Consider the following 22,478-nt stretch of genomic DNA (forward strand, 5'->3'; position numbering starts at 1 on the left):
TTAGTCACCCAACGAATAGTCTCTAAACCCAGTCATAGATAGCTCACACATTTCCATCCATTCTCAATAATGCACACTTTACCCCCATCTATTCTCACCTCAAAATCCTTTGACAAGACTTCGTTTGGATCACAACTCATCTCAACTCATCATTATAATTTTTTCAAATTCCAACACAAAATATAATAAACAATTCAACTTTTTCAAATCTCAAAATAATAATAATATTAAAAAATAATATTCTAACAATATTTTATCATCTCAACTCAACTCAGTTCAACATCCAAACTCAACCTTAATAACTAAACAACTAAAAGAACTCATAGCCATGCTTCGATACCATATAACCCCCATCACAGCGCACATGCAACCACCATTTACAACGTGAAAATCTGTTCCTAGTTTCTAATGAGAGAATGCCAAATCAATATGGTAGTTTAAGGTTATAGATTCCTATATTGTAACTCCCCAAACAATAGAAAAGCTTCCTGAATGTTCCCCAACCAACAATACCCGTTCCTGAATGTTCCCCCGTAGACTCTTATCTATCGGTTAGGCTACTCCCTTGACTCTTACATACATACGTACATACATACATACATATCTTCCATCAGGGGCAAGGCAGGACAAGATAAAGATAGTATTTAAACATCAAATTATATGGAATCTAATTCTTTACAAGCAAAAGTTTGGGTTAGTGTGTTTTTCAGATGAGATTGACTATGGACACAGCAAATAGTCTTTGCTTGCTTTTGGCGAGGTTTATTTAATATATAGACATTCAGTTGATGTCGAAGTATCTCGGATCTTCGGGGAAATGATACTCCACGTTCAGCTGCCAAAAAAAAATTATGTCAGACTTACAGACGAGCTAAATTAATGACCAAGATATCAAAAGCTTCATTGTAATATGTCATGTGAAAATAGTCTCCACAAAGAAATGCAAAACCTTTCTTCTTAAAAAGCCTCTTGGTGAGGCTCAACCCCATCTAGATAATAACCGAGGGAGAACATTCTAATACCATTGCTATTTGCTGATCTTTCAGCCAACATCACCCTACTAAACTGCTGGGCTCACATTGTTCCAGCAAACTACTCAAGCTAGACTAAGTCCCGTTGATCTTAAAAATCAAATGCAAAGAGACTGGTTCTCCATACAGGTTCAATTTAGGATAGAAGTTGGATGAATTAGGCTTTGCCACGGAATTCTTACGTTGAGCAACAATTATGTAATGTCATAAGATAAGAACATTTCATACCACTGTTTTACATACTCAGATATAAAATGGGAATTAATAAAGATTACCACTTCACAATCTTTCAGGACACATCTGTTCCTCCTATATTAGAAAATATTAGAAAGATGAGAACATTTAATACTACTCTTTTACTTGATTAAAAAAGAATAAGAAAGCAGGTCAGCAACTCGACAATGTCCGAACTATTGAGGCAGGAAACAGCTTATAACCCATTATGGTTTTGAAGCAACAAAAATCAAATGACCATTGAGATCTACCAAACATGGTAAACTTATTACATATAACAAAAAGACAGACATGGTGATGGTAAAACAACCAATTAAATAGAGCTTAAGCCCTCCCCATAGTATGCAAGAAAGATGAGTTTAAGCAATCAACCAATGCACTCCTAGCTAGCATTCACACCATGTATCAAAAGAGGATTTTTAGAATGCATTAGGGAAAAAAACGCACTCTAAAGCAATACTATATGTGAATTCATAATACTATATGTGAATTCATAAGCACATACCTTGCCCTCATCGGTATCTGAATGGCGTTGAGGGAACACAGCCTTTAGGTCATTGTATAAGTAGAATCTACGCACCCCTTTCACATCCTTATTTTCTTGTACAGATAGAAGATCAGATTTGCATCTATGAACTGGCCTTGAACAGTTTTTTAGGAAAGGGCAAATAAAACGGAGGTGAAGAGCATAGCGAAGAGCACCGGCACCAGCAGCATTATCATTGGCCTTTGAACAACCATGTGATTTCTTGAGAGTCTTATGGCATTTACCCCCACAGCCGCTGTCCTTCCCCTCAATCTTTTGGCATTGATCAGGGTCGCAACCATGCTCAAACAAGAAGGATGGGTCACTTAGCCCTCCTAAATTAAGGGATTGCTCACACAGCTCCCCTTTATCCATTGAATCAACCAATTTAGAGTCTTCACTTCCGCTAATTTCATTTTTTTTATCTATGGATCTCACTGCATGTACAGTGTCGACTCCTGTATTCCTTACTTCCTTGCTAAACTGTATGGGATGGCTTTTCTGCGAGGCTGGAGCCCCCTTGTCTATAACTGTACCATCTATATCTAGATTCCCTTGCTTCAACTGTGCAGAATTTGGGCTTGATGAAGCTAGGGTGAGCTTCTGGCGCAAGAATGTCTACTTACATTTAAAGAAAAGGAACTCAGAAGACTCACAGTATATTACCACATACAAAAAATAGATGCACCATTAAATATTCCCCACCCCCACCTCCTTAAAAAGGGGAGTGGAGAGAGAGAGATGCACATATAATAAAAAATGATATTTGCATGTACAGTCATAAAATGTAAGTGAAATCTTAAAGGACATACTATCCACCAATTGCAAATTAGAACACAAAACTTCAAATTTTGAATCTCAAAACCATGAAAATATTATTAATTTAAAAAATTTAGGTCAACATGAAAATCTGTAAGCCAAAATTATTTGCTAGGAAAGGAAGTATAGCCACACTGGAATTTATTTCTTGTATAGATGCCCAACAATTCTGAAAGTGCATCAGAGACTGCAACTATAACAGCAATTTTATAACCAATAGTCTATAGTAGTAGTTTTATATGACCCCGCTGATCCTACAAGCTAACTCAACAGTTTCATTAACACCACCCCGGCCCCAATTGATAGTATGTCCATATTGATAACTCAACAATATGGATGTGGCATGTCCAATCTATGTAATAAAACTGGTGATGTCTTAATATTCAAAAGAAATGCCTCTTCTTTCAGTATGTTTGGGAGCCAAAAAGATAAATAAGAGAAAAAATCTGCTTAAGTTGATGAAATTGGCAATCATCAGTACAAGGATAAATTATTTCAAACTTTTTTTTTTTACAAGTATAAATTATTTCAAACTTAATATGATCTTAAGCAACAAAGCACCTGTAATACACAAGCACGAAGACAGTTTCATGATAACCATGCTTTTTATTGGGGTTACACAAGCACTAGAGACTGTAGTTCTGGGCTTATCTATTGCACCAGAGTAAGCCGCAGAGAAAACTAGAAGACACAACAACAAAGGGAAAAAAAATTACAGAAAATATATGTTTAAAGGTAAGAAGAAGGGCAGTCTGCGAAGCCATCAGGTTGCTAACCTCAGATGTCAAATTAGAAAAGACTGCATGAAACATTCTAATAATGTTATATTTAAGTAAATTATTGTCATGCAAATGGTGGAAGTTTTCAGGCCACTGCTAAAATTTGATATCATATCTTTGAAAGAGAAATATTAAATCGAAAATCTCAAATGAGTCACAGCACTCATTCAATCCATAATTGGGATGAGAGCTCATCTTACTTTGGTACCAGCTGGCATGTCGCTCAAATCATAGTTGCAAAGGAAAGTGTGAAGAGGTGTCTTCTCTGGATTGCTGAGAACCTGTGGAAAGCAATTCAATTTAATAGTAAACATCTTCAAACATCATCCGATGTTACTTATTAAAAAAAAACATCCTCGGATGTTACGACCATCATAAATAAGACTTCTAGAAATCTTCTACAAAACTGAGAAAAAAAAAGGGGCACAATCATGTCATGCAATATCGATCATGAAGAAATATTCCAATAAAGAAAAAAAGAAAGAAAAAGCAAACAATTACTCATCAACTAATTATAAAGTACCACATGATTGTTTTACCCATGAAAATAGATAGTGTTAACAAAAAAGATTGACCAATGCAAACATACCACTTAAAAAGTCGAGCAAAACCCCTAGGGGGTGGCTCAAGTGGTAAAGGCCTTGGGCTTGGGGGTATGCTCCCCCCATGTCTAAGGTTCAAATCCCCTTGGGTGCAAACAATCTCTAGGAGCCATTCGACTAAGGGATTTTCCCCTTAAATTACCGCACTTGTGGGAAACTGCTTGCAAAGGGCCTGTGCGCCCCCAGGATTAGTTGGGACGCTGTTCCCGAAACCCAGTGCCAATCAAAAAAAGAAATCGCACAAAATTGATTGCTCAGTGATAGAAACAGGAATGCTCTTGGAAGCATGAAAGCAACAAAAAAATAACACAATATTCCCATATACTTCCACGAATTGCCAACAACTCCATATTAGGGTTACTTTTTTTCCTAAAAGTTTATGGCAATGCAACCACTTGTAACTAAAAGATCGATTGCCAACCACTTGTAACTAAAAGATCGATATATGTTCAAATACGCAACATTCTATCAATTGGTTCACTGAAGTATTCCTAACAAATATGCAGAAATGTTAGATTACTTTGTAACTACCAGTTAAATAAATAAGAATAATATGTCATAAGCCATGAGAATAGACAAATCTTCAATGGATGCAAATTATGCAATGAAATTAAGAAAGACAATCTCATCAACTTGGCTATTCAAGGCTCTATGACTTATTTGGCTAGGTGAAAGAAGGTTGTACTGCAATACCTTGTCTATAAACCAGACAATCATTAGAAGGTGCAGCAATACTTCAGACAGAAACTACAATTGTTGGCATGTTTAATACAACGGTCATATTGGTGATACAAGAGTTCATTAATCAGTTTCAAGACATAAGTGAAGTACCAGTTGTATGCGCCCTTTCATAGGAATGCGCAGGCGTCTTTTCACAGTTTGTGAATCATCATTGTTAAGTCCTTGTTTCAGTTTTTGGCCTCTCCTCTTGTTCAATGATGAATTCCCCCCGAGATCTATGGATGCATAATACAGCAGGTAGCAGTCTCCATCTACACTAGTTACCGAAAATGGAATCTTCCTTGATTGCGGTGAAAAATTCCCTCCAGTAATACTTAGTACAGCTAGAAACCCATCAATTCTCTACATAAATAAGATGCCAACAATAAGCAGCGGACTCTGATGTCTGTGAAGAATAAATTCCAAAAACTCAATATAGGATATAAACAAAATCACTTACGCAATATTTAATCATTGCTAACCTGACAGAGTTTTCCACATAAGAACCGACCAGACAATAGAGATTCCTCAAATGAACCAACCAGGGACCTCCTAACGGGAAGTCCACTTAGACTTCTAATGAGTCTCACGCATTGGGAGGTTGGAGCTGACTCTTGGGGAAAAGGCCAACTTACATCGGTATTACTTTCCAAGGAAGATGGACGTAACTCTTTTGGGAAAATGTAAATCTCTTCAAATGATTTACTGCCAAACCTATAATCCTCTTCTTCACGGGCAAGGATAATACCTTTGTCAGATCTCCCAAATGATTGTTCTATATTTTTTAAGGTTAAATGACTGTTCTCGGTAGTCCTGCATCCTCCTGCAGTTTTCATTCTTTCAGAAAACTTAGGACCAAGAGGTGACAAAGAAAGTGATGGTGAGACGACCATTTTGGGAGATATCGATATTGCCCCACTTTGAGACCTTATCTTACTTGATTCTTTGAAGTGATCAAGACTAGGTGAAGGAAAAAAACTACTACAATCAGGTGGTTCTTTGTTTTCCAGCAAGGGGCCATCAGTGAATAACGTGGACTCCCTCCTGCCTTTATCATTCAGCGTGTTCTTCTTTTCCAAGAAACTTGTCAAGGTGCGATGGTTTTGGCTACCCACATTTGCTTTCTTATTATCTTTTGCAAAAGAAATGCTAAAATTATCATTCAAGGTAGGTGAGTTTGCCTGAATGTTTCTGCACCCAATGTCTAAAGAATCGCCATTAAATTGATCTGGAGAAAGCATGCTACTCAATGGAGACGACAATCGCTTCCTGACTAGCGATCCACTAGACTCGGTTTCATTAATCAGTGATACATTATTATTCTTCACGGAAGAATGAACATGGCCATTAGTCAGAGATGTTCCGCCTGATCTAAAACCCACGACCCTAGAAACAGGGTTCTGAACATTCCGTCCACTTTTTGGAGTGAACCAACCACCTTTATCCACAGAACCAATCCTCATACCATGAATATTGGAAGTAACTTCCATTGCCCCTCTAAACTTAGCCGAGTCTTCATGAACTTTTGCAAGCTCCAAGCAGGTATTACTGCAGAAATCTATCTTAGAAGAGAATGGTGGATTCCCAGTAGATGGCCTCATGCTTTCGCTGTGCATTCCATCTATATCAGAGGTGCTCACATCGGTAAATCGAGGTGGGTTCTTCAAAAATGTATCTGACGATGCTGCTTCAACTTCCTCACCAGTTTCACTTGAGGGAACTTGAGGCAAGCCCATGAGTAGTATTTGCAAAAACTAATGCGTATCCTTTCTAAAAGAAGAGCTTAATGACTTGCTTTTCTCTTTTTCCCTTCTTAGGTGCAGTTTCAGTTTTCATTCACCCCGCACCACTTGTATGAATTCACCATTCTCCAGTGAGTTTTCTAATCAACAAAAACGCGTTAATATAATCTAACGAACAGATGAAGCTGTCGATCCAAATGCCATCATTGTCACAGTTACTTGATAAAAAGATAAGTCCCACCAATTCTGCTACATTCACGTCAACAGCATTGATCCAAAAATCTAGAGAGAAGAAAATACTATGTATCTACCACTGGCATCCACATTCCCAACATTTCTACTCCCATTCCCTTAAAAGGATGCAAAGAGAGATTCAAGCACATAATAACCATCCAAAAATCGCGAGTGGCACAGATCTTCCGACCACCACACCAGTATATTGAGCTCATGGCTGCTGAAAGAATCAATGCATGCGCCTGAAACACATCGGAATCAAGATTTTGGCTTAGTGCCACATGCGTATCTGAATTTCCATCCTTTCTGTATTGACACAGCCAGAGCAAAAAATTGATCCGTTTCAGCTCCTTTTTCATTGATCAAATGCAAATAAATCATAAAATTCTAAAAGTGATCAACATAGGAAATCACAAAAAAGTTGTTACATATGTTTTCGATTCACACCAGAATTTTAAAAATAATAAAATCGAAGCAAGGAAATTAAAGGAACAAAAGCAGACTCTCAATGGAAGATGAAAACAACCCATAAAAGGGAGGGGGAGTCACATATGAGATGCTTCCAATGTAGCCTATTCATGCCTCTAGAACTGATTTGAAATTTGTGGCATTCTCTTGCAATTAGATACAAGGAAAATAAAAGGACAGAGTAACACATCAGAAACCAAAACAAGCTGCATATCAATTGAATCGATCAAAGCAGAATTCTCAAGCGAACCGCAGAATATTGAATAACCCAGAAAACGTTCCCTCTAAACAATCAGCCAATGACAACGTCAAGAACTCACAAGGGGTTACTCATACTATTCACCATGAAACTACCAACCTTCAGCTCCTGATTCATCATCTACTAAAACTACGAGCAGTTGTTTCTTCCTTTTCTTTTGTTTATTTTGAATTTTATTAAAAAGTAATAATATATTCCAGTCTTCACAGACCTATATAATCACAATTCCTCCAAAAACGATCAAATCAAGGCAGAATCAAACTAACCACAGCATTACCCCAGCTTGATCACCAAAATCACCAACTAAGACAAACAAAAAAAAAAAACAGAAGAAAATGGGTTGGTTTCACATATTTAATTCAATTAAGAAACCCACCAACGAAGGCCCGTGATCAAAGACAAATCCAGTAACCAAATCATTTCAGTGATCTCCCATGGCAAATTAAATCCAATCCTCAGATCAGATACCCATTTAAAATAATGTAAAATCAGATCAAAGATAGGTTAGAAAAATGGGAAAGAGTAAAAATGAAAGGGGTGGTTGAATGTTCCGAACTTTCGATGAAATTTTCTTCTTTTTGGGTCTAGAAGGAGGAGACGGAAGATAAAGAGGTAACAAGGGAAGAAGAGGTGAAGGTGAGGGTTTGGTATGGCTTTGTAAGACTGATAGGCAGGCCCATCTCTCTTCCCCATGTTTATAATCCCAAAACAAAACACCATCGTCATCATGCTCATAATTCCCTGGACCTATTCCCACAAACTATTTATTTTATGAGAATTTTTACAAATACACGCTTATTTGACGTGGACTAATTCTACGTGTAATCAGTATAAAAGTCACATAATTATTTTAAAAAATAATAAAATTTATTATTAAAAAATAATTTTTTTATATAAATTTCATATTTTATTTTATTTTTTAAAACGTAAACAACGATTACACAGATCACAATTGTAAATATATTTTCTATTATATACTCTTATCCGATTATTTATAATTCATCAATGATCAATTTATGAATTTTTTTTAATATAAAAAGAAATAATAACAATAAAAATATCACATTTATATAATTAAATGAAAATAAAAATAAAAACGTAGTCTATAACATTAGTTATTTTCTTTTAACAAATATGTTTTCTCAAATTGTAATTTAGACATAAATCGAACCTGAAAATATTTTTTATAACTTAGGTAGAGATAATCTATTGAACTTTACAATATTAAATACTACTGTAAATGGTGAAGATCTCAATATTAATGCATTAATGTCTACATGTTGTTTTTAATTATATTCAAATTATAAAAATGAAAAAAATCTCAAAAATTATAAGGATATCAAGTCGCATTTCCACAAAATATTGTTAGTAAACCACACTAATATAAATAGACTTATAATACACATCAAGAAATCTGTCGTGTGAAATAATTTTATGTAGAGAGATGTGACTTATTTTTAGTATTTTTTATTAATTATTTTGTCAGAAAATAACATGAAATATTACTTATTTTTTTCATTATGATCAATTGTATCTATTTATTTCTTTATAAGATGCATTCAATTCAATAAAAAAAGATATTGTGTGCCTCTGTATTCATACAAGTTAGTAAAATGAAATAGGTTGTTTTTTGAGTCAAGTGAATCTCATGGAAATGAGGACAGGAAAAAAACTTTTCGAACTAAAAAAAGAAAAAAAAAAACTAGCATTTAGACTACGTTTCGATGCTAAGATGATTTTAAATGATCTAAATTAATATGTAAATAGTAATATTTTGTGAATACTATTAAGATATACTCGAATGTTTGAAGTAGGTTGAGATGTATGTGTTTGAACATATGAAGAAGATTTAGACATATTTAACTTTTTATAAAAAGTTTAAAATGTAGTTGGTCTTATCAATAATTGCTTTGAGATAGATTGAGATGGGTTTGACACCCAAACATAACCCTAATATTAGTGGTAGTAGTAGTATTTTGATTTTAATATTTGCCAATAAGACCCTTCCCAAACCCCAGTTGCTTAATGATTTGAAGAGTGGCATTAATTGATAGTTTGAGAAAAGAGGGGTTGAATGTTTAATGTTATTATTATTAATAGGTTCAGATTGGAGGATGTGGAGTCTAATTAGCGTGCTTCGCAGCCTTACAAACCGAGCAATAAATGTATCACAAGACATCTTATATTGACGGATTTGAATAAAATCTGTTACAAGTAAAAGGGCTTGTTTTCTGTACACATAAATATTACATGTTACTCAAACAGAGAAAAAACTTATGTGCTGACCCACCAAGACAAGCAGAAAAAGCTCTCTAGTACGGTTATCCCATTACATCTGGTTGAAATGTTGATAGTCACCACAGGTGATTTACATACAGGAGCAGAGCCGTGGCTGCCTAGAAGGGTCTCGCTGCTGATTCCATCATCTTCTTAACTCTTGTCAGTTTTTCAATCTCCTTGAGAACCTGAAATTTTTGCAAATATGGTGCAAGAAAGGACACGGCTTAGTCCTATAATCTAGTTAGCAAACCAAAGCATATTCTCATTGTAACGATATCTCTTCACCTCTAAAGTCATGTTTTCCGTGGTTACAGCATCAAGATCATCATAACCTAATTGGCAAGCAACCTCTGCCAAGAATCAGAAGCTCTTAGAACCAACAAGAACATATAGTTGAATGCGTGATGGCATGAGTATGATTATGCATGGGGATATACTTTGTAGTGAAACAGTTGCATCTGCTGTGGCATATCCACCTCTCGTTTCCTCATATAAAGTTGTTAACTGAGTCAAGACCTGGCTATCATGTGTCAAATTTGTGAATGATTGAGAGGGCCAAGAGCATCAAAACTACTGCCTTAACTTTTAAAGATTAACAAGTGTGATAAATAATAGGCCAGAGACTAAAAATAATATAGGAAGTCAAGACCTCTGAATAAGCTTCAGAAGCAAATAATTCCGAATCAGAAAGTTGAGACTGGTTTTCAAACACCCCTCTGGCTACCATGTCTAAGGGTACATCAATCCATATTGAAATTCCATGTCTCAGAAACGCCCTATATATGTCAAAAAGAAGTCAGAATAAGTAGGAAACTAACATTAATAATGGTGATAGGTTCCCATGCAAAAGACTACATGTGGGGAATTCAGAACTGGTGGGAGCAGAACTCTTACAGATTAGTAGAACTCTGAACTGCGCCATCTCCAGCACAAACCACCAATCGTCCCATGGATGACAGCTGCTTCAATACTTCAGTCTGCAGAAACATGGAAGTTCAATTATAAGCCAGCTTATTACCGTGCAATTTGTATGTTAGATATTTTGAAAAATCTAGTAAATGTACTTTTAAAGCCTCGGCCAGCCTTAATAAGTAGATTGATCATCTGTGTTCTTTCTATTGTTGAACTCCACTTCTATGCGGAATTGTCTTAGAACACAACTAACTTTACAGGCATAAGAGGTTCATTACAAAGACAACAGAAAGCAACTACAAGTACATTTGAAAGTTCAAATAAATACCTCAGACTCATGAAATCCCTTTTTGTCGCTCTCCTTAAAAGATTTAACAGCAGATGCACCTCCAGCAGCTTCCTCAACCAAACTGTCACTGGGTATAGAACAACCCAAAACACAAGTTTAGCTGGTATGAGTTACTTGATTTCCTGCCTTTTCAATTTAAAATGAATGATACCTGTCGAAATAATAATAGCGTAATGCATCCGCTAGAAGCTTCCCCAAACTTGTTTTTATTGAGCTTTTCATTCCTTAACACCATTGCAATCACCAGACCAAAAGTACATATACCAGAATGAGCATGAGATTTAAGAATCAAAAAGTATTGCTATGTCTCCAGTAATTCTTACCCACTAGAAATATTGAAGTTCCTTTCAGTTCTGTAGACATATCCATTGCTTTGTTCTGAATTAAAACTGAACAGTTAAAATGAGAACTTCAAACCACAAGAAGTTAACAGGAGTAAATTCTTCTCACCCCGCGGTTGTCACAGAAATAATTAAAAAATAAATTTCCCAGCTTTCCCCCTTACTTGCGAAGCATTTTCTTTTCTTAGATTGGGTCATTTTTGTTTTCCTTTTTCCAAAAGAACAAAAAGCATGGTAAGATTGGGCAGAAGGGAATGAAATCTCACCTTCACTGCAAAAGAGGGATCAATCACAGCATCCTTTGTCGTTGAAACTTTAATTTGGGCAAAAATGAAGAGAAGAGAAAAGGTATAACAAAAGTAAGGGAGTTAGAACTTGATAATATGCTACTTGACAACAATTGAAGAGTGAAAACACAAAATCAAGTTGACTAAAATTTCACCATCCAATCCAATTATATGCAAACGGGTACTCATGTCGCTACTTCTTTTTTGCTGTAAATTGCCATAATGGAGACAACGTGATTATGGTAACTTACTTTGGCACACATAAGGCTGACAAACGCTATGGCTCACCAACGAGAAAACCAATATCAAACAAGTGAGATGCATTTCAGAGAAGATACAAATATTGATTACGTATACCTAGGCAAATTACTGAGAAACAAAACTCATTCCACCAAAATCCAAACAACACTTCAATCAGTAAAACGAGCTTATATGTATAGAATAAAGAATTACAATCGTCTTGAACAATTCAAGTAGTTCTGTAACTAAAAAACAACGGTTGATAAAGCAAAAACAACTCAACACAATTAAAAATAAATAAAAAATCAATTTTTTGTTTCTATCTATCACTCTCCCCGCAAAAAAAAAAAAAAAAAAACGCAACCTCAATGCAACGGAAAATTAACAATATTATTCAAAGGAATCGGGAAAAAAGAGGAGAGAGAGAGAGAGAGCCGGGGGAGGGGGGAGGAAAAAAAAAGAACTTATTGGGTGTAGAAAGCGACTCACGGAGAGTGCCATCGTTGGCCACAGAGCAAATTGAGGAGAGAGAATTTGGGAAGGGAGCGCGAGACGGAAGGGATGCAGAAAGAGGTGGGTGGAAGCGGAAGAGGCTGGGATTGTGACGAGTGGATAAGGAATGTGGGAAGCTGGGGAGGCCGAAACTCCGAGGTACCGCTTGAAAATGGAGCGACGGAGTACTCAATTGGAGGCCACTGCAGGAGGAGTGCAAGGTTAGGAGCTCCATCTAGGGTTCTGGATGGTATCGGCTTCCCACTTTTGCTCGCTCAGCTTTTGCAAACTACCACTAGACTGATGATTGACACCAGTTCTTAACCGTATAAACTGTATAAACTTTTTTTTTTTTTTCTCTCTTTGTACAAAAACGAATCTAAATATATATTTAGAAATAAAATTGGCTGACATTTTGACATTGTTAATTAAAGATTTCTTTTACTCAATTCCAGATAAGTTTCAAAAATGTTGCACTTAAATTTAAGAATAAACTTTTTCCAGGCCCTATAGGTTGCAAGCCTGGGCCTGTATGTGAACTCAAAGTGATGGGCCGATCTGAAATTACTCCTAGAGGGAGATTCCAAAACAGTAGTGATGGCAGTGAAGACTACTCAGATGCAGGACCTCAGTTATTGTGGTTTGTTAATTTCAGAAATTAGAGCTAAAATGCAGTGCTTTGAAGATTGCTCTATCAGATATATCAAAAGAAAAGGAAATACAATTGCATATACACTAGAAAAGAATACTCTAAATGTACTAGACTGTATTGTAGACATGGAGGAAACTCCTCAACGTGTAATGTCTCTTCTATAGAGAAGTTCATCAATGGAAAGTAAAAGTGATGGGCCGATTGATTCAATTATAAACGACTGGGCGTATCATCCAAAGCAGAAGGGTGACTAAACGCCTATACGAGGATAGAGCGGGCTCCATTTGACGTCATTTTGGGCTTTTTGTTTTTTCTCATTTTTCTTTTCATATTTATTTGACGCGTTAGGCCATTTTGACCTTTTCTTTTTTTTCTTTTTTTTTCATATTTTTTAATATTTTTAAAAAATAAAAATAAATCAATCAATACATTAAAAATCACTTTTTTAATTATTAAATAAAAAAATTAAATACACAAACGATCAAAATAAGTGGACAAATTAACATTTTCCAACAAGTATAAGAATGACGGCAAACACAATAGATTTTAGATTCTCTTTTTTCTTTTAAATCATTAATTATCTCAAAACTTAAATTGATTAAAAATTTTGAATTTAATCAATTATATTATATTCTTTAATACTCTCCTCCTGCGTAACTAGACACCACGCGCGCAACCCCCACCTATTTAAGAAAGAATTGAACATTTAAATTGAGATTTATGGTTTAAATGGGTTTTGCTACACAACCTCCACCACACTCCACACTCCTCCTTTTTTTTAATTTTTAAAATTTTTAATATTTTTTTAAAATTTTTTTTTGAGTTTATTTTTTTAAAATTATTTTAAATTTTCTATTTATTATTCATATAATAAATATTTAATAAAAGAAAAAAATAATAAAAGTTAAAAATAATATGGAGTGTGGAGTGTTAGGAGGTTGAGAAGATTTATTCAAATTGTTTGCACTCGAGAGAAGATTTAAACCTTGGACATGGAGAAAACATACCACCAAGACCAGGTCTATACCATTTGAGCCAAACCCTAAGATTTTAAGAACGCAAGTGTACCTAAGACAAGAATTACTATTCTGATATCACGTTGAATCATCAATTATTAAAAAAATGTAAGTTGGTTGTAGAAGGCTCATTAGGTCTATAGTTTCTAAATAAAAAAAAAATTGCAGCTGTTTCCAATTTGTACGGTAAACGACAAATTAACAATGTTGAGACAGATGTTTATGAATGCAGAAGGTGAGAAACCTCGTATAGTCGTTGATCTGCTCCCTCTATTTGGAAGTTGGAACTCCTTGGTATAAATGAACAAAAATTCTTCATTTGAAGATACTCGTGAGATGTTACAAAGTAACTGACTAGAGTTTAGTTCTCATCCTTCAAAATAAAAAAAAGCAATGGACAAAAGACTGAGATGAGAAACTAAACCATACATAAAACGTCATATTTACAGACCTGTTCCCACTTCCCAACATGAAGACAATGACCCAAAAACAATCTTCCGCCAGGCCGACCCACGGGGAAAAAAATTAGCTCTCACCTGCATGTACTGCAGATATTAAGAAATAATAACGATGTGCCAAATTACTAATGCAAGAAAATAAATTCTTATTATTATGCATGAATTTGAAATATAACATTAATATAAAAGATCAAAATGTTACCACACCAAGCTTGGGTTTGACCAGAGTGAGCGGCCACTTCATTAACAGTTTGATGCTGGCTTAACGTTTTGACAGGGAAATGGGTGTTAATGGAGGTGAAGCAACTTCTTCAGCCTTGCCTGAAACTTGGGGAGAATCCAAAAGCTTTGCAACTTGCATTGCCATCGCTCTCTGACCACTTGAGGGTATAGAGAAACTTCGAGGGACAATTGATGGTGGGATTGGAAGTGGAGAAGCCGCAGTTGATGCCTCCAAAGGAATTTTATTTATTCCAAATGGCTCCTGATTTCTGAAGGACAATGGAGCAGAGTGCCCCAGTAAGCCATGAGATTTTGCTGGCTTGGAGGCTGGATTACCTGGGGGTCTAGGAAGCTCGTGAAGTTCACTTATCTTGGGTGAAGACACAGGGGGAGGTGAAGCACTTGGGGATACTTTTGGAGAAGAAGGCTGAGGAATTGGCAACCGAGAAGGCATTCCAGAAACGAGTTGGGGCAATTCAGCAGACGCAATGGGACCACTAGAAGATAAAACAGGCTTTGTTGACCCCGGCTTACCAATTAATGGACCAGAAAAAGCTTGTCGCTTGATTTTGCTAGTGTCATAAGCATTAAATGTCTCGAGCTGAGAATGTGAAATTCCCTGCGCCAAAGGAGGGGGTCGCGCAATGGTGGTATTATTAATGTTGCTCTCTTTGAGTACAGACACACCATCACCAGAATCCTTCTCATGCTTCTTATCTTCCAATGGGGAAGAATGCCACAAATTGTGGGTGCGTCCACTTGGCATCAACTGGGGAACTGAACTACTTGTTCTTGATGAACTTGAAGCCTTTGCATCAACTGGTGTGGGCAACACATATGTGTTCGGCCTTCGAGTAGATGAAGGTTGCATATTTATTACTATTTCTGCTGGATCAAACTTTTCTGTAGATATTGGGGCCGAATGGCTACCCGCTCTAGGTTCTCTACTTGAGATTCTGAGATCGTCTTGGCTTTTGTCAAGATTCATCTACACAAGGAAAGTTTAAGACGTAAATTTAAAATTTGTGGTTTTGGTTATGTGATTTATATTTGTTACTTTTGTCTTTTGCAAGCTCAAAGTTGAATGACAGTATTTTTACACCAGAAATATATACTAAGTAAAGGCATGTAGGGTACTACCTCAGCATTTTCCGTAGTCAAAGCTTGGGGAAACGTAAGGCCCGCTTCATCTACCTGTGTATTGAGCCACCAAATCATAGGCACATGAAAAGGGCATAATGGAAGTGAAAACAAGTCCAGACTGATATATGATTATCACAATGCCAAAAATGTTTACATTTTTACCATTTTTGGCATCACACCAATGGTGAATCTACCTACAGGGAGGAAGGTGCCATACAGCCATGGTGCCCATGACTTTTAAAACTTCCTGCATCCCTTGATATATTTTCTAAATATACAGCCTTATTTTTACTACCAAACATTTAATTGTCATAAAAAATTAAAAAAAAACTTATATAGCCCCAATTTTGTTGGGATATCAAGGGGCCACATGTAGTCTCCCACCCCCGCTCTCAAAAGACAAAAAGAAAAGAAAGAAACAAATCCTGAGTCTGCTTTGTTACAACCACATGCTGGGGTGGGCATTTTCTTAAATTGAACCACCAACCAACCTGACCAAAGTTGTTGATATTTAGAGGATTTAAGCAGGGTTCCTAACAAGACTCTTTAAGTATCTTCCCAATCAGTTTTGGGCTCTAAATAGTATCATGAACAAAAACAGATTATCGATTGCAATTGATACTCACCTCCATTGAACTCCCGGAAACACCATCAAGCCCCTGCCTAGTTCGTCTATAGTCAAAACTCAATTCCCCAGCATCATCAGCACTATAGCTATTCTTGCCATCATCCTCACCATCTTCCACATCATCATCTTCAAGTCCACTGAACTGGTAATCAATATGTTGCTGTTCTGTAACCCGTCTAACATGTGGCTCAACAGCCTCAAGTGATTTGAGTCCCCTCCGAAAGAAATTCAACTAAACTCAAAGTAGAACAAAAGAGGGGAAAAAAGGCACATCATCCTCAAACTCATAAAAACAACTGTAAGTTATTGAAATTTGAGAATTTTAGAGATATAAAGACAACCTGAGCTGCATGGTGACGAGCTGCTTGTGTTAGAAGACTTCGAGATTGCCCTTGCTTAAGAGATTTCAACCGGAAAACACATAGAGTGGCCTCCTCATTATATTCTTCATGAGCTGCTTGCAGTTGCTGTACTGTAAAGTTTTCACCTTTCCCACTCTTTGATCTTCCTTTTTCTCTCTGCTGTGCCATCATGTATTCATATACATCTCTGCACACAACGAATTACATTTAGAAGAAATTTTGCTTTCAAATCCAACAAATTAGATCATTTTAGAATCATCATGACCTCTTTTCATCGCATTGTATCTTCATCTCCTGCACCGGAAAACAAAAGGACAGTCAGTCTAGATAGTACAAGGTGACAGGGAACTTCCTGGGCTAGTGATGCAGAAGCATTTAATTGGTTTGATAGATAGTATCCTATTTGTAAACAAAAGATTACTGGGTTTTCGGACCAACTTAGTTTAAGGTAAAAGGCACCCTCAGGCACCATGTCTTAGAAAGCCTATGGCCGTTGCCCAACCCTCCCATAGATGTGAGGTGTTACAATTATCATCACCATAATCATTATTTCAACTATAAATGCTTCATTTTGGACCTTTTTCTACAGCCAAGTAAGAAAATTATAAACATCTCAAATGATAATTGAGAGAGAGAGAGAGAAATGCATACGAACAAACCTCAACAGTTCGAAGTTCATTAAGAAGAGACTCTGAAGGGTTTGTGATTGTTGAGAATATATGAGAGCGCTGAAGCACGGAAAGAAAGGTCAATATGAGTCCAAAGGTGCTAACTAAAAGATAGGTCAATAAGCACTTACATAGTTATCGACAAGTTTTTGAAGTTCATACTGCACTTTCCCCAACATTAGCAAAACTTCACCTGTTGGTAAATGTGCAGCAATTACAACACCAGCCATAAATGATTTATAACACCTCAAATTGAACCTGATGAATAAAATACTAAAAGAATTCTCCATCCACCTCCACCCCTCACAAAAGAGAAGGAAAACAAAGTAACAAATTTTGGTTCCCTTACCACTTTCTTTGTTATCATGTAATACAGTCTTCTCCAGCAGACAAGCACCCATTTCCCGCAGTGATTCTGAGAATTCTGAAAGTATAGATGGAGTCAAATGAAAGAGTCGATGATGTTAAGTTAAACAATTAATAAATGACAATGCGGTCTGCAGGTGTCAAGCATATCCAAAAATACTCGATAGCTTATAGATGTTCTTATCATGCTGCTACATTATAGCTCATACAGAACATACAAATTGGTTTATACCTCACATCCCGCTAGTCTATCAGAAAAGCAACCAGAAAAATTGTTGGCAGAATAAGGTCATCAAGGGAGATACTAGATTTTACAAGATATAATAAGTAAGTTTTCATGGAAGATCGTAAAATGGTTACCATATGCACTATTTGCTGTAGCAGCTGCTGCAGAGAGTATGCTATCATAGCAATTTCTCATCTCTTGCATGTCCTGCAAAGTAAAAAATACGAATAATATAAAACTGATGACAATAATAATTCACAAAGGACCAAGATAGCACATCAAAATTCATCCATATAAATTGGTGGGCATGATAGCTGGAGTACATAGAAATAAACGCTGTCAATAAAGTTCCTTTCCTGACGAGAACCATGAATAGGGCTCGTTTGGATAGTGAGATGAGATGAAATAGTTTTAGATGAGTTGAATAAAATATTGTTAGAATATTATTTTTTAATATTATTATTGTTTTGGGATTAGAAAAAGTTAAACTGTTTATTATATTTTGTATGAAAATTTGAAAAAATTATAATGATGAGATGAGATGTATTTTATATGTTCCCCCTGCAAGCTACATAAATCAAAGAGGGAATCACAGTCGCAACACACTGCAGATAACACTAAGTTGTAAATGTAGAAGATATTACTCCGCAGTCCGCAACAACAATTCACAATTTAGAGACGATAATGGAAAGCAAATATCATACACATTGAATGAAATATTCACACGCGAAGATCACAAGGCAATTAATTGTAAGCTTATTTTGGAGCTCCGCTAAATATTATCTCCTCAATTTACCATGACGAAAGCATAGCCACTCCGAAACAAAATCTGACCATTCTATTACTAGAAAATACTTATTTTCATCGTTGGCTCCACCTAGATTTCTATTAATATAATTTTTACTCAATAAAAAACCTTAATTTTACCGAATGGATGTTTTTCAAAATAATATAAATTAAACTGAATCTTCATGTATAATTGTCCCAAATTTTTCACACAGCTAACAGAATCAATATTTTACCGAGATTTAGGCAAAGATGTTTAATTATTTACTGCCGAATCTATTTTCCCAGGTAAATCCGGAGCTATCTTCAAGAAGCCTTCGATTAGAATAAAGCATTGAATTGAAGAAATATGAAAATCGTAATCAATTACAGTTAACCGAGTTTTATCGGAGAGGGAGAGCTTGAGAGGGCAGTTTGGGGGAGTACCTTCGCAGCCTGAGCGAGCTCATCCAAGTGTGCAGAAGGTAGAAACCCCGTCTTCTCCTTGGCATCGTTCTTGTGCAGTGCCAATCTGCGAAGCTTCCCCAACGAGGACTTCATTTCCCCCGAACCCTAAGAACAATGACCGCAAACAACAGATACAGAGAGAGCCACCGCAGACGCCCTTAGAAATTAAAAATAATAATAATAATAATAAATCCGCCTTCCCCTGTCCCTGTGAATTAAAATCGAGAGAAACAAACACACAGATTTCACCTCCAGAAGCCACGGGAGGAGAGGTATGGGTCTTTTAAATTCGATAACTTCAACCACATTGAAGAAGAAGAATACGGAGGAAAGAAAGAAGAAGAAGAAAAAAGCTCGCCCTTTGTGGGTCAAAACGACTCGTAACAGATCAGAGAGAGAGAGAGAGATAAATCCTAACGTCATTCACCGAAGTGAAAAAAAAAAAATTCACTTCTAGGACGACACGTGTTCGAAAAGGCCAATTTAGGTAATCCGTAAAATGAGAGAGTATAGAGTGTAGAGGTTGACAAGTGGACGTTGAAGAAAGTGAGTTGTGTGTTTTAAGTAGATCAGAGAGTATGCGATTTCTAGAGGAAGAAACTGGTTCTACTACGCATCGTCTCATCTAGTTGTTTCATATGTTGTACTCGTTCCTCCGGGCCGCTTCTTTACGTTGAACAACCATACCCGCTAGGCGCGCGTGAATCAATTCGTGTGCACTCGCGGTGAATTAATTCAAATATGACTCGGCTCTAATATCAATTTTTTATTTTTTTTATTTTTCACAATTTACGCAATAGAAAAATTATAATTAGAGTTGTAAATGTCTAAATATCACGTAATAATTTTAAAAAAATAAATAAATACGATATTTACATTAAAAAATTTTAATTAATTTTTTAATAATAAATTTTACTTTTTTAAAAATAATTATACGATATTTATGCACTCTACAATTATATATAACATTACTCTTTATCATGAGACATGTATTTTCTTTTGCACCATAAGCACCATCACTATAGTATACTCAAAAAAGAGAAATGTTTTGAGTCTCGAAAATGTGTCTCGAATGAGATTTTTTTTTTTTACCAAATGATTAAAAAAATATTTTTTAATGATATTGTGGTTTTTTTATTTTTTTAAAAAATATTTATGATGATTAAAAAATATATATAAAAAAAAATCTATTCGAAGTACATTTTAAATCCCAAATTCAAGACCCAAAGCAAATTTCCCTCAAAAAAATCCTCTTCATCCAGTTATGAATCATGCACGATACCATCTTCATTAATCGTCCATACTTTTTTTTAAACAAAAAAAAAGTGGTTAAATAAAATAAAAGACTTTAAGTTAGTTATTTTTACATATAATATAGATTAGATCAATTAAAAATTATAATATTTAGAATTTGATTCGAAGAGGTGAAGAGAATAAAATTATAAAATCCACTGTGAAAATTGATTTATGAAAGAATTTAATTTATTTAAATTAAATACTATCGTATTAACAACCAAGTCGATAATAGTACAAGGAAATTAAGGTTGGATTCAGATGAGAAGAGGTCACGGGAGTCTGACGTGGGAGACAAAATGGGTGGAGAGGGGGACACGTGGGACGGAATGTATAAATAATAATAAAATAAATAATTTTTAAATAATAATAAAAATTTTGAATAATAATCAACATGTCAACTCTACTCCCAAAACCAAACCGGTTCTTAAAACTGTATAATTAGAAACAGTCAAAAAAGTCAAAGTTGCTGACAGGGGAAAGAGAAGATCGGTTCTATCTATCATTTCGAAAACTGCCATCTTTCCTACTTAATTTGACAGGCGGTAGGCGGTAGGCCATTTTCAACAGCCGCCTTTTGAAGTATAGGCCAAGCTTACCAAATCATGTTGACATCGATCGATGGGTGGTCGCCTGGTCACCGACTCACCGAGCAAGCTATATAAGCAAGTTTTGTTTTGTTTCTTTAATGCTCTGCTTTTATCCGTCGGTTAATGCATCTAGCACTGACGTTCCTCAATCGATCAAAGATAACAGGAGAATGCAGAATTTGACGTGCTGACTGCAATTTCATGAAGATTAGCTAGCTAGCTTGATAACAAAGCCATTCCTTTAATTACTTTGTGTAAGATTTTTAAAAAATAAACTTAAGGGCTTTTGAGTTATATATATTCTCTTCTAGATAACAGATATATAACTATATATACAGACAGCAAGTTACGAATCACGATCATGTAGTACTCGTCGTGCATATAACTTCAACTTCCCAAAATCAGGTACACGGATTATCCAAGCAATGTTGCAGCATGCACATTACATATTCAGATCAGTACTGGTGACTGGTGTAAACCAGATATATGTGTAAGACAAGTCTCAATTAATCCTCTTCACTTTTCATTCTTTTCGGGCTTTGTCGCTTCTATTGGGACAATTTTGTAACCATCCAGTCCAATAATTCTAAAATTAAAATATTGATAATTTTATTTAGTCTAAATTATATGTAATTGGTCATATTGTATAAGTTAATGAGTAATAAATTATTGAAATTGATTAGAAGTTTTGATTAGGTTTAATAACTAGATTAAATAAAATTTAATATTTATTGAACGAGTTAAACTCATTTTAGAATTTAAAGATCGATCATTAGAAATTTATTCAATTTAAAATCATCACTGATTGAAATCTCCTACGCAATCTTAGTCGTTGTCAAACCTATATTAAATAAACTACTAGATCATGTTTTTAAATTCAAACTATTTTCTTAGATGATCACGATTGAGTGTTCAACAAATTAGTATCACTACATGTATTGACCGAGTCCAACTCAAACTGATCATCACCCTCTTCCAAATCTTCCTATAAATCTCCTTTCAGCGTGTTATTTAGCAAAAATCATAAACCTCTCAGTCAAACACCATGATTGATTTTTTTGTAAAAAATTTTAGCAAGCAACACTACAAAGTAAGTATCTTGATCATAAATTAGAATTAGCTAGTAATATATATTATTATTGAAGTCAGTTCTTTGGAAGCCAGTGTTTGTATACTACGCATGTCATGATATTTACAAGCACGTCATTCATCATAATTCATGATCATGTTTCATTTCGCATATTATAGTTATGTATATATTTTGCATCTCACGTTGCATAAGACACATAAGTTTTCATAAGATCAA

The 22,478-nt window shown here is 35.5% G+C and overlaps 3 protein-coding genes across 6 annotated transcripts; all 3 read right to left on the minus strand.

The window, feature by feature from the left end:
- Positions 1 to 275: 275 nt before the first annotated feature.
- LOC109001311 lies at positions 276 to 8,095 on the minus strand. 2 transcript variants are annotated; one of them, XM_018978543.2, is made up of 6 exons: positions 7,791 to 8,095; positions 5,194 to 6,929; positions 4,823 to 5,074; positions 3,590 to 3,670; positions 1,771 to 2,409; positions 276 to 835 (listed from the first exon to the last, which is right to left on the minus strand). In XM_018978543.2, exons 2-6 carry the CDS (start codon positions 6,445 to 6,447, stop codon positions 782 to 784), a joined length of 2,280 nt encoding a protein of 759 aa, XP_018834088.1. In that variant the 5' UTR covers positions 6,448 to 6,929; positions 7,791 to 8,095; the 3' UTR covers positions 276 to 781. The 2 variants fall into 2 exon arrangements, with proteins under 2 accessions (XP_018834088.1, XP_018834087.1); XM_018978542.2 differs by having other exon boundaries at positions 5,194 to 6,993.
- A 1,479-nt stretch (positions 8,096 to 9,574) lies between these two features.
- LOC109001314 (probable inactive shikimate kinase like 1, chloroplastic) lies at positions 9,575 to 12,652 on the minus strand. The gene is made up of 10 exons (XM_018978549.1): positions 12,313 to 12,652; positions 11,563 to 11,609; positions 11,279 to 11,333; positions 11,107 to 11,179; positions 10,935 to 11,022; positions 10,589 to 10,671; positions 10,344 to 10,470; positions 10,132 to 10,210; positions 9,980 to 10,044; positions 9,575 to 9,879 (listed from the first exon to the last, which is right to left on the minus strand). The coding sequence occupies exons 1-10, from the start codon at positions 12,548 to 12,550 to the stop codon at positions 9,811 to 9,813; spliced, it is 924 nt and encodes a 307-aa protein (XP_018834094.1). The 5' UTR covers positions 12,551 to 12,652; the 3' UTR covers positions 9,575 to 9,810.
- Positions 12,653 to 14,256: 1,604 nt separating this feature from the next.
- LOC109001312 (uncharacterized protein At2g33490) lies at positions 14,257 to 19,659 on the minus strand. Of its 3 annotated transcripts, none has more exons than XM_018978544.2 (12): positions 19,539 to 19,659; positions 19,269 to 19,394; positions 18,191 to 18,263; positions 17,814 to 17,888; positions 17,596 to 17,657; positions 17,456 to 17,524; positions 17,062 to 17,090; positions 16,776 to 16,983; positions 16,433 to 16,666; positions 15,804 to 15,857; positions 14,644 to 15,651; positions 14,257 to 14,519 (listed from the first exon to the last, which is right to left on the minus strand). In XM_018978544.2, exons 2-11 carry the CDS (start codon positions 19,380 to 19,382, stop codon positions 14,704 to 14,706), a joined length of 1,866 nt encoding a protein of 621 aa, XP_018834089.2. In that variant the 5' UTR covers positions 19,383 to 19,394; positions 19,539 to 19,659; the 3' UTR covers positions 14,257 to 14,519; positions 14,644 to 14,703. The 3 variants fall into 3 exon arrangements, with proteins under 3 accessions (XP_018834089.2, XP_018834093.1, XP_035544393.1); XM_018978548.2 differs by having other exon boundaries at positions 19,269 to 19,446; XM_035688500.1 differs by having other exon boundaries at positions 14,649 to 15,651; positions 19,269 to 19,659.
- Positions 19,660 to 22,478: the final 2,819 nt, after the last annotated feature.

The sequence above is a fragment of the Juglans regia genome, chromosome 1, assembly GCF_001411555.2.
Source record: "Juglans regia cultivar Chandler chromosome 1, Walnut 2.0, whole genome shotgun sequence".
NCBI lineage: Eukaryota > Viridiplantae > Streptophyta > Magnoliopsida > Fagales > Juglandaceae > Juglans > Juglans regia.